This window comes from Lethenteron reissneri, chromosome 7 (assembly GCF_015708825.2).
Source record: "Lethenteron reissneri isolate LAM-NWPU_2019-01 chromosome 7, ASM1570882v1, whole genome shotgun sequence".
Classification (NCBI taxonomy): domain Eukaryota; kingdom Metazoa; phylum Chordata; class Hyperoartia; order Petromyzontiformes; family Petromyzontidae; genus Lethenteron; species Lethenteron reissneri.
In genome coordinates this window covers 1,410,120-1,426,085 of record NC_083785.1, presented here as the reverse complement: position 1 = coordinate 1,426,085, position 15,966 = coordinate 1,410,120, and the positions used below count along the sequence as shown (strand labels likewise).

The 15,966-nt window shown below is 47.4% G+C and overlaps 1 protein-coding gene across 1 annotated transcript in view; it reads right to left on the bottom strand.

Annotated features, from left to right (window-relative positions):
- Positions 1 to 15,966, bottom strand: part of LOC133358777 (tenascin-X-like) — a 151,946-nt gene that overhangs the window by 122,097 nt on the left and 13,883 nt on the right. The window contains exons 5-10 of the mRNA XM_061577225.1: positions 10,821 to 10,952; positions 8,769 to 8,915; positions 4,561 to 4,716; positions 3,130 to 3,360; positions 1,992 to 2,168; positions 838 to 1,026 (exon numbers count right to left, since the gene is read on the bottom strand). Of these exons, the coding sequence (XP_061433209.1) occupies positions 838 to 1,026; positions 1,992 to 2,168; positions 3,130 to 3,360; positions 4,561 to 4,716; positions 8,769 to 8,915; positions 10,821 to 10,952 (1,032 nt within the window). The remainder of the gene's footprint in view (positions 1 to 837; positions 1,027 to 1,991; positions 2,169 to 3,129; positions 3,361 to 4,560; positions 4,717 to 8,768; positions 8,916 to 10,820; positions 10,953 to 15,966) is intronic.

Genomic DNA, 15,966 nt, shown 5'->3' with positions numbered 1-15,966 from the left:
GGCACCAACAATTGCCCAAGCTCTGTAGCCCTACATTGGGATGTTTGTCCAACTCCAGTGATGTAGGAGGAAACCAGAACACCCGGAGAAATCCCACACACGTGGGGAGGCAACACTAACCTTGCACAAATGGAACACGTGGAGGCCACAGTTTTTGTTGGCAAACCAGGGTATGGTAACCTCACTGCCCATGGGAAGGGAGTTTCACAACGTTTGCATGGTCCACCAACCCTTGCCCTCCAAAGCGCTGGACTACAGTATAGAATTATTTGTTTTACTTTTTAGTGTACCACCACGTCAAAGCCATAGCCTTGGCTTAACAAACAATGACGTCATGCCGTAAAGGTTTAAATAGAAGTCGATGGGGAACCAACTTCCAGACAATTCTACCAATAAGACATGAGGCACGCGTCTCTCATTGGTTTGTATTGGATGTTTCAGGGGTAAAATCTGAACTGGGAAAGGCGACAATTTTGTGGGTGCACCCTCGACAAGAGAAACATTTTCCTTTCGTCTTTTTTTTTTCATGCGATGAACCTGGCACAACACAGAATGTGAAGGGTAGACACACGTGCATTCAATATTTTATACTCCGAGCTTTTCATGCAAATTTAATTCCTGCACCCAAGTAACATCGTGGCAAGGATGCAACTGACAATGATAAGCCATTACCTGAAATACTCGTTGCAGATCAGCTCAACGCTTCATTGCTCCGAGTTACATTATAGCGATTAGCACGTATGGCTACATACGGTGAGAATAAAACTACTTTCACTCTATTTTATTTTTAACAACCTAGACCTCCAGCATCCTTGGGGCTCACGGCCGTACACACACCTGCCATGGGGCAGAAGCCGTAGCGTTGGTCGGTGTCAAAGTTGGCCGTGGTACTGCACCACTTCATGCCGTCGGCGCGACCCTCCGAAGTGCAGGCGACGTGCTCTCGGCCACCGAACACGAACGGGAAGTGGCACAGCGCTCCATTGGAGTTCCCACCCCTCGTGGTCACCAGCGTCACCGTTGTTCCTGTACAATGACGACCGTAACCGGAATAAAAACGGATGACGTACACGCACACGTAATCACTTTTACTTCTGGTTTCATTACAATGACGTACACGCGTACCAACTGGAATAAAAAGGAATATAAAATAACTTTATCGGTACCGGGGCGCCTACAAGGCCATGCAGGAGGACGTGTGGCACAGTTTGGCGACAGCTATCATAGAGTTCAGTTGTGTCTCTACGGTTCTCTGCGGTGAGTACAATGTCTTTAAAAACAGCGGTGCTATGCCTCTCCACCGCTAAACTGCTTGCACGTTCCAAGACTCAGCGGTGAAAGGGACCCACCTGGCAACTTACAAATGTCTCGGAACAGGAAAGGGTTAAAATACAGAAACCCTTACCCTCTTAGAACACACAAAAACAACCTAATAAACACATCTCTACTGCTGCTGCCACTTCCAACGGGCAAAGCCAAGCGTAGTTAACAGTGAAATGGATCGAAACATTTCGGAGAGGAAAAAATCTAATCATTCAGTCGTCTTTCCGATGCCCAACTAAGTATTCCAATACAGACAATGGCGAAGTAACGACATTATCAGCTCAAGGGGTGCAGCAATCGGTCAGCACCTAGGCTATTATATATCGCGGCTCCTCGTGCCTGATCACATCGTCGTTACGCTCACGGTCTCGAACACGTAATGCTGTTGGGGCGCTCCAACGTCGTAAAATAAGTGTTTTGTTCTTTTACACTGTCGTTGAAAACAAATCTCATGGTAGCTGTCAACTCGGAGCTTTGGCCACCATTGAGGGGGGGGGGCAAGGCATTCCCTTTGCCCCCCAAACTAGTTACGCTACCATATACGGATAACAATTTAATTAAAACCACGTGCGATTCAGAACAGAAAAAACTAAACAAAATGAAGCTATCGTTTTTGGAAAGCGAAGTGGTTGCAACGAGTGGGGTGGGTGGGTGGGGGGGGGGGTCACCTTCTTCCTGGCTGCACAGCGAGAACTTCTTGTCGTGGGCGTAGTCGGCGGTCGTGCTGCACCACAGCTTGCCGTCGTCGCGCCCCTCCGCCGTGCACGTGCTGTGCACGCGCCCCTCGTGCGTGAAGGGGAACACGCACGGAGCCCCATCCGAGTTGCCGCCGTGTGTTTTTATGGCTGGGCCGCGGAGCAAAGCAAGGGGGGGGGGGGGGGGGAGAGAAGAGTGGCCGCATTGTTAGGCAATTTAGTATGTACCATATTAAGCATCAATAACCGATTTGGATGTAGCGTATAGTGCCGATAAATGATTTGAATGTACCGTATATAGTGTCGGTTATCATTAACGGTACTTGCTGAGATTCATAAAGACAAACTGATGTGCTTTTGTTAATTGTGTTACTTTTTTTGCCTATGGGTACATGGCTTTGTTGGTATGACACACTAGTTTTGCCGGCAAGCCGAAACAATAACAGTTGGTGTGTTGAACACTCGATGCACGCGGCAGTTTCATTTCTTTGACAATGTCAGGTGGCGGAGGGTTTTACAACAGACATTTGGTCAAAAAATAAAAAACATCTTATGAATCGTTAACTTTTTCCGGCCGTACCGCAAGTCCTCACTTAACGTGTTCACACTATCACGCGTTTTTGCTCAAACGCGGTTCTGCTATGAAGGAACACTTGTGGCACAACGTGGAACGTACACCGTTATTAGGTGGAACGTACACCGTTATTACGTGGAATGCGCAGCGTTATAACGCGGCAACCATTATAATGCGAAACACGCACCCCGTTATTACGCAGAACGTGCACTCTGTTATACTGCAGAATGCGCACCATTATACACGCAGTTTCTGAGCGGTCGATGGGACAAACCACTTTCTTGAGCTGCGTGCCTGAGCGGTACACGATACAGTACGCGGAACAGTACCACGGTGGCGTATCCTCATCTCAGTTTTTTTGTCCCGCCATGGAAAGACTTTACAGTGCAAATGCAATTCGGCAACGGATATTCCTCACTTAACGCGGCCTTCTTTCGGGAATGCATCTACCGTGCCAAACAAAGAATTACTAATCATCAATAAACAAAAAAAACATCCCCAACAACTTCCAAGGTGAATGTATCCACGGGGGCTTACTGATGGTCTGGCAGTTCACTCCACTGGGCTGACAAGTGCACAGCAGCTGTCCCCCTTCCTGCGACTTGACCCAGCGCTCGCCGGTGCTGAACAGCACGCCCCCGTCCGACTCGCACTGCACCGTGGGCCGGTACATCGACGAGTGCACGCTCGTGTGCACGCTCGTTTGCTGCACACTGCTCTGGTGTGTGGCCGAGTCCTGCACACCTGCCTGGTGCAGCTGTCCTGTGCCTACAGATAGAGGGGGGGGGGGGGAGGGGGCGCACGCCGCCGACAAACCATCGTTCGCACGTTGAACTTCTTTCACGCTGTGCGTGGCCAACTGTGCTCGTCGAATGTGTGGCACTCAATCGGGAAGAGGGAACTAATTGCAACTTGTAACGTGCTGCAGCTGCACTGCATTCACTCCTCACTCTCGAAGAGAGAATGACTCGAGAGGCACGAGACAGCACAGACAAGCGGGAAAGAAGCAGCCCGCGCAGCGAGCTGGCACCATTAATTGCCCAAACTCTGCGGTCCTCTGTATATGAAGATGTTATCGGCCAATTAATGAGTGTTTACATGTGGGACAAACACTATCTCACACAGAGGGAAGAGGCCAAGCCCACATATTTGCTGTACTGCGTTTCCTGGCAAGTCAAGGTATCGCTACTCAATGCCCACAGCAAGAGAGTTCCACAACATTTGTATGATCCTCCGACCCTCGCTGCCTCCACAGGGCTGGATTGCAGGCCACGTGTATAGCCACCACCATCAGTAGTGTTTGCGTGAGGGCACAACTGTGGCATGGTTAAGCCCCAAAGCTTTGCTGTAACTTTGCAACCTTGATAACACAGTAGTCAACATTAAAAAACACATTATTTGGTGATGCTTCTTCATTAGCAGTGGTGCACAAGGACAAGTAACATCCAAGGACTCGATAAAAGCCACTGTGTGACCTTAAAAGGAAAACACATATAAAACATATATATTAGGTGACGTTTCAGGGAAATTGCCCTTCTTGGGTTTTGTTTTTTGTTAGGAGTTAACATGCTCGCAATAATTTTTTTTTTATTTTACCAGGTAAGACCCACTGAGCTATATGGCTCTTTTAGAAGCGACCTGGCCACAAATGACAGCTCAACAAAGTGGTTTCTCATGTGGAAATGTATAGCAGCCATATACTCTAAACAACGCACATCGATTCTAAATGTGGAGGGAAAAACCGAAGAGCCTGGAGAAAAATCCACACAACCATGGGGGGAGAGAGAGGAGACGGATAGACACGCAAACTCCAAATATATGACCTCCTGTATACCAGGCGAGGTAGTTAACATCTCGCCACCGTGACGCCACTAGGCCACCAGGCGAGCACGGCAGCCGTAGACAAACGTGGGGGGCAGTGGCGGCGGTGACTCGGAGGAGCCTTGTGAAGGAGCGAGGGCGGCGTACCCGTGGCAGTGACGCTGGAGGTCTGGCGGTCGCACTTCCACTCCCCGTTGCCGTTGCCAATGCAGACGCACCGCAGGGGCTGCCCTCGCGCATCCGTTCGGGACCACGTCTCGCCAACCTTGTACGAGCGTCGCGTCTCCTGGTCGTTGCAGCGGTCTGGGGGTTTTGAACAGAGTTGAAAGGCAGACGGTTCGATCGGGCAGCTTTAGAGTAATTATATGTACTATATATTTATTTATTTTGATATGATGCTAAGCACACCAGTTAGACTCAGAACTGTAATTTAATGCTCGAATGAGTATTGAGGCAATGCCCATCTCCAGAGCAAGTGGTGGGCATTCCACATTCTTATGGGAGGGGCGAGTCTATCCATCGGACAACCACTGTTGAATTCGCCAGAAAGTGGTCCTCATTTTATGGACCCCCCCCCCCCCCCAGCGGGATGATGGGCGGAGTCAACCCCAACCAGGAGTTGAACTCGCGGCCTTCTGATTGCGAGCCGCTCGCTCTGCCGCTGAGCCACCTGGCAGGGTAATTTAGTTGTTTTTACTTTTTTATTTTATTTTATTTTTATTTTCACCTACGTGACTTTAACGAAAGAACCAAAGAGTATGGATCCTTGCAGTCACGAAAACTTCAAATCTAGAACTACAAAAGAGGGCATTTGAAAATTACTTCCCTCCCATTACGATGAATTGTCAAGAGTCGATGTCAATTCAATTTAAGATTCTCTTTTCATACACCACTGCGAATGTGGCACCCCTCCAGTGGCTGTAAAAGTCACGTGAACAAATCAAAATTAAATATACGAGCGGAAAGCACGATCCAATGCTTTTCATACTTTGCTTATTTTCTACAATCTTTTGAGATAAACGTTTCGACAGGTGCAGCTCCGCATCTGCTTGCTCATACCACTGATGGCAGAAGAGCCTCCCCCATTAGATGAAGCTCAATGGCGCCCCCCCCCCTCTGGAACGTACTTGGCCTACTCTTCCAGCAGGTACGGTTTCATCTATACGTTTAGATATTCTCCAAACAATAAAGATCAAGGCACCGGGCCGAATTGATGTCTTAAAAGACTGCCCATAAATAACTGACAAAAGTGGCCAAGTTGCCATACTTGCCATAGACCTGGAAGATTTTTTTTCGTGCAAAAAGCAGTGGAAAATATGGGGGGCTTCTGCTGAAACAACAGTCAAACCCTACTGTAAACACAGAATCTGCGCGAGCCTTTAATCGTCATTGCCGTCCGTGCTATTCAGATTTGTGTATTTCATCTCCAACCATACTGGGTAGGTGCGATTTTACTTTACCATCGCACATTTCCTTTTATGCCCATACACAAAAGAGCCTTCTGCACCATCTAAAGTAGGTTGAGGTCATGGGAAATGACCGCACCACAATATTATGTTGTTACCAGAAGTGCTCCCTTCCCACGGAGAGTGCTCAGCTGTTTTGGCCAGGGTCACCTTTGAAAACGAGCTCCTTAGCCCTATGGGTCTTCCCCGAAACAAACCGACTTGACCGATATCGATCACAAGTTTTAAATAGAATTACGATAGAAATTCATTAAATTTAACTGCCAACTTCAATGTAAACATCCTTGTGGACAAGTTTAAACTAAAAATAAACAAACAGGGCCAGAAAAAAAGCAAGGTCGTCTTTCCCAAGTAAAGGCCTCCACGGTAACTTCAACAGTACCAGGAGATTGCAAAATGTGCACCTCATGAGGCCTCCTTTGCCAGTACCAAAATATACTAATAGGGTTTTTCCCCTTTTTTCTGGCAACAAAACTGACACCTTTTGCAAGGAATCACGCTTACATTAACCACAATACTTGCAGTCAAATGCAAACAAAAAACAATACTCTGATAATGTATGCAAAGGAGGCCTCATGGTGTAAATGCTTACCCCGAGCTCTCATTACTCTGATAGTGCGTTGTCTTTGAACGGTGCGCCTTTTGGCGTCATCTGGGTCGAACACCATATGAGACTAGGCTCTAAGAAAAGCTGTGTCTGGTGTGGACCAATGAGTTTCAAGGAGAATGCATATATTATCAGAGTATTGTTTTTGTTTGCATTTGACTGCAAGTATTGTGGTTAATGTTAACATGATTCCTTGCAAAAAAGGTGTCAGGTTTGATGCCAGAAAAAGGAGAAAAACCCTAGTAGTAAAATGTGCACCTCTTCACAAACTACATTTTTATGTTGCTAGGAAACTCAAATACACGTTTCACAAATAATCCTGAGCTGAACAGTACGTTTCTTAGTGAACATGCCAAACCCCACAGGTTGAAACATCATTCTTTTTTTTTTGTCAAATTATACGTATTTTTAAATAATTAATTTACTGGCCACAATCCCTCTGCAGGTTAATTGCTTTTCCAAAAAAAGAATCGTGAAAGTGAGACAAAAATTGTCATGAAAAGAAATTACAACCCCTCTGTGGTGCTTTCTGTTGGACATTCTCCCTCCCCTTTATGTGTAACCGCAGCACCAATAGAAAAGTTGGCATTGCATGAAGGTACAAGAAAGATCAGAATCGGAATATTTAAACTGGAGGAATCTGATGAGCTTTAAAGCTTTTTTCACAGATGTCCAATCGGGTCGGGGAAGAACGTTACAACGGCAAACAAAAAAAAACAAGACAGTAGTGCAAAGTACAAAGTAAACAAATCACCCAAACATATACAAATACAACTAAACTATCCCCATCCTACCAGACAAAGCCCACTGAGGTTGCAAGGAAGATGCACAAAGCGACGAGGTGAGCAAAGTTGTCGAGGTCCTCATCCCGACGGGAAAGGAGATTGTGGCGTCTCTCAACACGCACCACCACTCTGGGGGCTCTAGAGCGCTCGTTTAACCAACAACGTCTCGCCAATTCAACAACCTCTTTCAGGAGGGGCCTTCCCTGCAAAGTTCTCAGTAGGCAGGGGGGGAGTGGCGGTGACGTTGCTACCCCGGTGCGATCCAAATCGAGTGATTAGCAGTTGTAGTTACCCAGCGATGGGATGTTTGGCTCAAAACCAGGTCACATCTTGTGCGAGATTTTAATTTCAGCTACGGGAGGAAACCCCAAACCGAACGAGGGAAAGAACATTTAAAGTTCCACGCGGAAAGGCGCCCGAGTCGGGGATCAAACCCAGGTAACTTCTTGCTGCGGGGCACACGTGTTACGCAACTGCGCCATGCGTATCCCTCTCCTCCCTAGGGCGAGCATTTAAAAAAATATTTACGCGAAATGTACGCACCACAGCGTCATCTACACCATAGCGAAACTCCCAGCGGTGCACGAGGAGAGAGTGAGAGCCATCTATTGCGGAGATTTTTGTTTGTAAAATTGTGCATTCGCAGTAACACGGTATCCATACTACATCGAGCACGACATGTTATTCTACTGTTGAGGCCATTCATGGTTATGCTATGTCGATTTGATCTCGGATTGTACACCGCTATTTTCAGGCAGGAATGATGCTCCCGGCACATTGGAGCGACCGACTGGGCGAGGTTTATTTTTCCTGGCTAAACGAGCGTAATCGTAATTGCAATAAATTAATGTTAATTTGTTCCACGGAAAGTCCCGTGTAGTCAGTCACCCAGCCAGTGGTGCAAGAGAAATCCGTGGTGCTTCAGCACAGAACAAGGACAACAACGTCGTCAGAGCGACGCATACGGAGGAGGGGCAGGCAACAATGCAACAGAGCGCTTCAAGGAGGCACTGGCAAGCAGTAGTGATTGTAGAACAAAATTGTACAATACTAACATAACAAACAACAGGCGCACTTGCACCAAAGCCAAGGGGGCGAGGTGATGAACGATCAGAGAGGAGGTGAGCACGAGGCAAGATGAAGGGAACGCGATCAAAGGAATAGAACAAGCAACCCTCCGCGGTGAAAAGCATGGCTGGCTGGATGTTGAACTTACTCCGCACCGTACATGAACATCCATGCTAATCGGAGGTGTGGTGGAAGGACAGCAAAAAATGCTTTCTCCGAAGACAGCCCTCACCAGTTGATAGGGGATGGGGTAAAGCGACGTCAAACGGGTCCACCGCCGTCGCCGCGTTCCGAGCTGGGAGCGATTTGAACTCGGAGCTGGAGGGAGGGCCGATGGAAGCGGCCGATGGGGGCTTCCCATCGGCGAGTGCAGGGGGGTGGGGGGTGGGGGGTGGGGGGTGGGGGGTGGCGGGGTGCGCCCACACTCACTGCGGGACGTGCAGGCGATGCGACCCTGGCCCTCTCCCAGGCAGGTGCAGTCCACCACCATCCAGCCCTGGTACGGCCGCTCCCAGGTATCACCCACCAAGTGCGCCGAGCCCAGCGTGTTGTCGTAGCAGCGCTCCTGAGAGCCGGCTAAACAACCCATCGATCATCAGTTACAACCGGGCATCAAAACACATGGCACTGGAAAGATGCCATTCGCCTCATCCTGTATGACATCTTGTACCTTGTGAACATATACCATCACAATAAATGAAGACACACCAAGCTAGATATATATATATATATAAACACACACACACAAACCGCTCGTTTAGAATATTATTATTATCGTCAGATAATCTTGCAGAGGCAGGAGACAGCAGCTTCACCTGCAACATGGAGTGAGAGCTCCGAGACCACTGGCAAGTCCAGTCAGGGGCACACTCAACAACAATAAAAAATAATCATTAAAAAAGGACAACCTGAGTGTATACGTTTGCACAACACCATATAGACCAACCGTGTGAATACATGGAAAACAAATCACACACAGTGATATTATAATAATGCACACGCACGTTGTTTTCCCTGGGGAAAGCGAATCGGTTTCACAGCACGTTTTAAACATTCTCTCTGCATTGGGGTACTAGCACTCAATCTCGAAGAATGACTCACCGATACACATCTGCAAGTGTTCATGGGCTTCAACACAACTATCCATCAAGCCCTGATGTAGCATTCCACCCCCTAGTGTGCCAAAACGTGTTATGTTGTCCGTGTTCTTTCCAGCGTAGACAAAAAATATATATACATTTAATGTGCAGTCTATAAATTAACAACAATTTATATGGCATTAAAAAAAACCGGATTTATATCCCACACCTCCGATTAGCATGGTTGGCTACGCACGGTGCGAAAGAAGTTCAACATACGTACATAATGTGAGGGTTTCAGCATTGTTGTTCATGATCTTGTCTATTAAAGCTGGATCAGGGACTGAACCTAGTTATTTTTCAGGAGACGAGCTATTGTTTGTCAATTCCCCATTCGCCATTTAAAATTGTTGTCAACAAATCAAGCGGGATTGTTCTTTCAAAGCCCTCATGTCTTCTCTCTGCAGTGGAAACTACAAGAACCTCGGCTAACAATGGAAGAGCTGTGACACGCAGGAAGAAGCTTGAGGCATAGGGGGATGGGGACAGATCGAACAAGATGGAAGGTAAACGTGAAGGGGGAGGAGGAGGGAGGTGGAATGGCAGAGGAGTGTTTTGGAAACATCCTACGGTCCATCGCGAAAAAAACTTTAAAAAACTGACAATATCCACTCACTTTACTACTATTTTTATTTTACCAGGTAAAGCCCCACTGAGCTGTACAGCTATTTTCCAGAAGTGACTCGGCCACAAATGATAGCTCAACAAAAGTGGCTTATCATTTGGAAATTTATAGTAGCCAAATACTCTAAAGGCATGTTTCTAAATGTGGAAGGGACAAAACCAGAGGACCCAGAAAAAATCCCATGTGACCATGGAGAAAACATGCAAACTCCAAATGCACAGGCGTCAGGATCGAACACACGACCTCCTGCATACCTGGTGAGGTAGTTAACATCTCCCCACTGTGAGCCGTCAGGGCCAATATAACCTCCTTGCCAGACCCACCCTTTGCAGCAACACAACTGCACCAGAGAATCGTGGCAGCCTACAACGTAACCTTAACAAACAAGCACACTGCGCGACACGTTAACTTGGAATTCGTCACACAATGTTAAATACAAGATGTGGTGGGGGGGGGGGCTTGCTGGGGTAACAAATGGGCAGCCCTGAATGTGGCCCCTCAGGGTTGAGTATGGCAAGTGTGACGAGTGGCGCGAGTGCGGGGGCGAGTGTGGCGGCGAGTGCGGGGGCGAGTGTGGGGGCGAGAGTGGGGGCGAGAGTGGGGGCGAGTGTGGGGGCGAGTGTGGGGGCGAGTGTAACGCGAGTTTAACACGAGTCTGGCACGAGTGCGGTGGCGAGTGTGTCGGTGCCGGTGGTGCGGTGGGATGGCGAGACTCACACACTGGGTTGCAAATCCACTCCCCCTTGCCGTTCCCCAGACACACACAATCCATCATGTAGCCGCCCGACTCGTGCACCCGCCGCCACTTGTCTCCGATCTTGTACGAGCTGCCGCCTTCGTGGCAGCGACCTACGGGGCACACGCACACCAGCAATCACTCTCACGCTCATTTCTGTAGAACTGCTTTTTGCATTTAGTTTGTTGGGCCTTCCGCCCCGCACCTACCACGAGCATAGTTGGCTACGTATGGTGCGGAAGATGTTCAACATACATACGTACATAGTAGAGCACTTGTCAAATACACAACAACCAAGGCCACCCACCCTCACCTCTCCCTCCCCTCAGGGCCTTAACAGACTGTTGGGTGCCAGTGCTGTTGGCAAGCGCCTCTGAAGGCTAATGCGGCACACACAAGGGAGGTGGGGGGTGGTTTTCATTCCGCCCAGCCACCTTTGTGTCTCCCCCGCCCACCTGCAGGGTTGATGTTGATGCAACATCCCACGATACTCATTTTAAAGGCCGACTCACCCTAGGGGAGGACCAGGACTGGTTCAGATATTGGTTGTGAGCGGGAATCGAATGTGGGCTTCACTGGGTCCACATCGCAGCGTGCCAACCACCACACTGCCACTCCCCACCAACTACCCAGCATACAAAGCATATATATAGGAGCCGTAAACATCAATATAACTGATTTAAAAAATGTAATTTCACTTTATGAAAGACACAGGTCACGCCCAATTGTGTGAAAGCAGATTCAGTGAAAGTTACGATAGGAAACACGTTTTCACGTGTACATATATGCACATATTTTGTTAAATGCTTTAACTTGCCTCAACCGTATTGTGAACATATCTAACTAAAAAGAAACATGACCAGTCTACAGCATGCAGACACCGATGCGAATGTCCCTTCTCGGGCTCGTCTCGTCTCTATGACATACCCTGGCATAGAGACGAGACGAGGAAGTCCCATGCCATTCACTGCTGGTGTGTATGCGAGGAAACCGTGGCTGGATTTGAGGCTTCCGACCGTTTACCTTCGCACAGTCCACCCATGGCCGTGTTTACACCAATGGGCAGGAATTCACACGAATAATTACATAACCACAAGTGGCAATTCCTATCAATAGAAATGTACCATAACCCCTGAAACGTTAACAAATCATTCTAAATTTGGTTCATTATGGAATGTCCAGCAGCTCAAATTGCATTTTCAATGAAGTGCAAGTGCTGAAGTCGAGTTTGTCAAATGTTTAAAATGCAGTCACATGGAGTGAGGTGGTGGCACATGCCTGTAATCCCACGCCCTGGAGGCAGCGTTTGGTAGTTAATACACATTTCATCGTGTGCATGAGACTTTTCACATACTGGGCCGAAGTGGCCTGGAGAGGGGAGCATGCTTCTGCATTGGCTTTTAAAGGCATAAACCCCTCAAAGAGTTAGGGTTTTCTTTCGCCTAGGCCATTCGGTATCCGCTCGCAAACCACTTCGCAATAATTTTGCCAAACATTCCTAAGCAATCCCCTTCTGGATTAAGACCTGCCCACGCCGTGTGGGTCATCGGGGTTAATTGGCCATCCTTCACACTGGTCAACATAGCGGTGGCCAATCCCAGCACCACGATAACGAACAATATTATGGTATTAGTGTGTAGAAAAATAGACAGCTGTTATTATTCTCAAAATCCTGTTACTCGAAAGCACTAAAAGTAATTTGTTTTTTGTATAATAACATAATGCCAAGATAGTATGTATTGAGGTTTTTTTTATATATTCTCTAGGATTTAAAAAATATTCTTGCAACAATTATAATGATGGAAGCACAAGTTGGAAGTTTACAGCAATTTTTAATCAACAGTGTCAGTTTTATGTGTGCATTACTCCCACCACGTGACAACCCTTGCTAGTTGGCTGTGTCGGGGGGTGGCGGGTTTTAACGACACATTTATATACTTACGCGATCTAACCCAAAAACCTCTATAATGGATGATATTGTTTGCGAAAGCCTATGTGTTAGGAGGATGATTGTAAATGTCTCAATGTATTCGGTATTGTAACAGGATTATATTTTTGATCAAGAGGCCAAAAAAACTAAACTATTTTTTTATTTTGCCAGGTAAGGCACATAAAGCGATATAGCTCTTTTTCAGAAGCTACTTGGCTATCACAAATAATAGTTCAACAAAGTGGCTTACCATGTGGACATTTATAACAGCCAAATACTCTTAATGCATGCCCCACATTTATGACGTCAACCAACACAGGGGCCTTCCGAATCAACGTATGATCGCTGTTTCGTATATATTTTGTCTCACGGGCAGGGTGTGGCCTCTTCAACAAACACCAACCGGAAACCAGCGATTAGGGGCAAGAGACGTGCCCCAACGCTATGGGAAGCAAAACGAGCAGCGGCAGAAAAATTCATTACCCATAATTACTTTGCAGCTACCCACAATTCCCCTTGGGTAGAAAATTCACGTAATTATCGTTTGCCGAAAAAGCAGTACTGGCTCCGCTGAATTAACAGTCGTGAGTGCTACGCCTATGCACACTACTGGACATTTATTTTTATTGTATTTTATAGAGCTATATAGCACTTTCAGAAGCTACCTGGCCACAAATGATAGCTCAACCAAGTGGCTTATCATCGCCTGGAAATGTATAGCAGCCAAATACTCTAAAACGCATGTTTCTAAATGTGGAGGGAAAAACCGGAGGACCCAGTGAAAAATACATTGGAACGCTCCCCTTGTTCTCAAGAAGAAGTGCCAGTGCCTGCATTGTCCTCTATTAGAAGTCTTCTTCAAGGCAGGGTTGTTGGTGAATATGTCGAGTTGTTTTTGTTCAACGAGCTTTTGCACCAATGCCAAAGCTGCACCAAATAATTCCTTGCTCAGGTCATCCCCACTCCTTTTCAACAACTTGCCTCCCTAATCTACACTACCCTCGGCTTATTTTGTTAACCTCTTCCCAACACACAGACACACGCACAGCCTATGTATCATCCGGTCAACACAGGCATCAAAATCGTCGGCCATGTTCTATCCACCACTGGACAAAGGGTCTCCCACCCCCGACGCCATTGCCACCCCACGTGGCCCCACAATGGCACCCTCCGTCTCGCTGCTACCCTGCGCACGCAGCTTCTCACCACTCCATCTCTGTGGCAATCGTCCCCCCGGACTTTTTTTTTTCCCTTATGCTGCCATTTTGTCACCAGTCTCCCCCATCGACTATCGTCCCTTTGTTAGCGACGTACCACCATCCAAGCCCATTTTACGTTCCTCAACTGCCAGCAAAACTTGTTTATAACATAGTATAACGATAGCATGGTAGCGTATCGCGTGAATTTGCGTGGGAAACACGACCGGGGTGGTAGGTGGTTGGGGACCGGGGGGGGGGCGTGATATCATCACGACCCACAAACCCGGCTCGACACTGTGGCATGCGGATGACATCATGACATCACCGCCACACACATGCGCTTACGTGGCCACACGCCAGGAATCCAGCCAGGCAGTCAGGAACCCATCCAGCAAAACCTTTTTCTAATATCATAGCGACATACCCCATCCAAGTCAGCTTTACGTTCCTCAACAGTGAATAATTTATAATCATCTCCGTCCACCCCAATTACCTCAAATTGCATTTGTCCCATGAAATGACTCAATTTAAATCTATGTAGGGCAATCATTGCCTCCTGAAAAAAATGTCAGGATTGGTGAGGCTTTAACGAGTAAAATAAGCGCAATTGATCATAATAATCTTCCCATCTCCGTGTAATTGCAAATATGTGCCCTCTCTCAACACTTTTCAGCCACATTCTGCTCATTTTCTTTACCAGGGAAGTATTCACGCATTGCTTGATCGTTATCCGTTAAATACTCTCAACAGCACTCCATCTTGCTCCGCTCCACCTCATTTTGTAAAGTCCGAGATTGGTTGCATCTCAGATTAAGATACATCTCAGATTACACGACTTGCTTTGAGAACCAGGCATTTGGATGGAAAAACCAGCAGTCCACACATCCTTTGGATGTGAACGGCCGTCTGTCCGTTCTACCATCACTCCCTCCCTCCAGTGAGCCAAACTTTTTTCTAATCTAGTACAATATGATAGGATGGTAGCCTATCTCGTACATTTGCGTGTGCGCGAGATCCACGACCGGGGTGGAAGGTGGTTGGGGTGGGGGGGAGGCATGACGTCGGCACGACGCATGAACCTGGCTCGACACTGGCATGCGCATGAAGTCATCACACAGGGGTGCGCGGTGACGTCACCACCGCGCACAGGTCCTTGCGTGATCGCACGCCAGGAATCCGGCCAGGCGGTCATGAATCCATCCAGCAAAACTTTTTTTCGAATATCGTATGATACAATCCTTAAAAGCTCTCTTCAAAAAGCCTCCTATATGAATAAGGATCATGAAGTTTTACAGACACAGCCCTCTACTCGAATCTAATGGGCTTTATCGCAAACATTAATCGCAAAATATAAATGTATATTTGCGAGACCATAGTTTGTGAAAGATCTGTCATGAAAGACGGAGGTAATGGGTTTAGTCGGTGTTTTTAAACGCATTTTTCCATCCCTGCGATATAATGTTTGTGCGCGAGGGAAAGTCAAGTCTGATTGGGTAGCTGTGGATGGATTTAAAAAACCCGGCAGTTCACCATGTCAGGACCGTCTCAGGTGTTGCAATGTTCGGCTATTTGGGCGGCTGTAGCATGCACGGCACGAAACACTCAACTATTGTCAACTCAGCGAGGAGAGACTTGGCCGCCGCAGAGGCAGGAGACAAAACTCCACACGAGACACAGACCTCCTTTGTACGAGCGAGCTTGCACTCGAGACTGTGAACAATGTAAAGGTGCGGTAATTTTACCTAAATAAATGTCTAAACTACGTAAATATTTACAATAAAAACACTGTAGTCACGACTAGAAACACAACTCGGCGATCTGAATCCATAAAACCTGTGTTATCATTGGCAACTTCTTTTGCTCTCGAGCGTGGTCTTGCACTGAAAGCTTATCTTTCCCAAGGGACTTGAAACTATGTTTGCCGAGCACAGTTGCCCTGTTGTACTGAAATGCTGCGAGCTTTGAAAGACGCTGACGGATCGCTGTCCCACCGTGCAC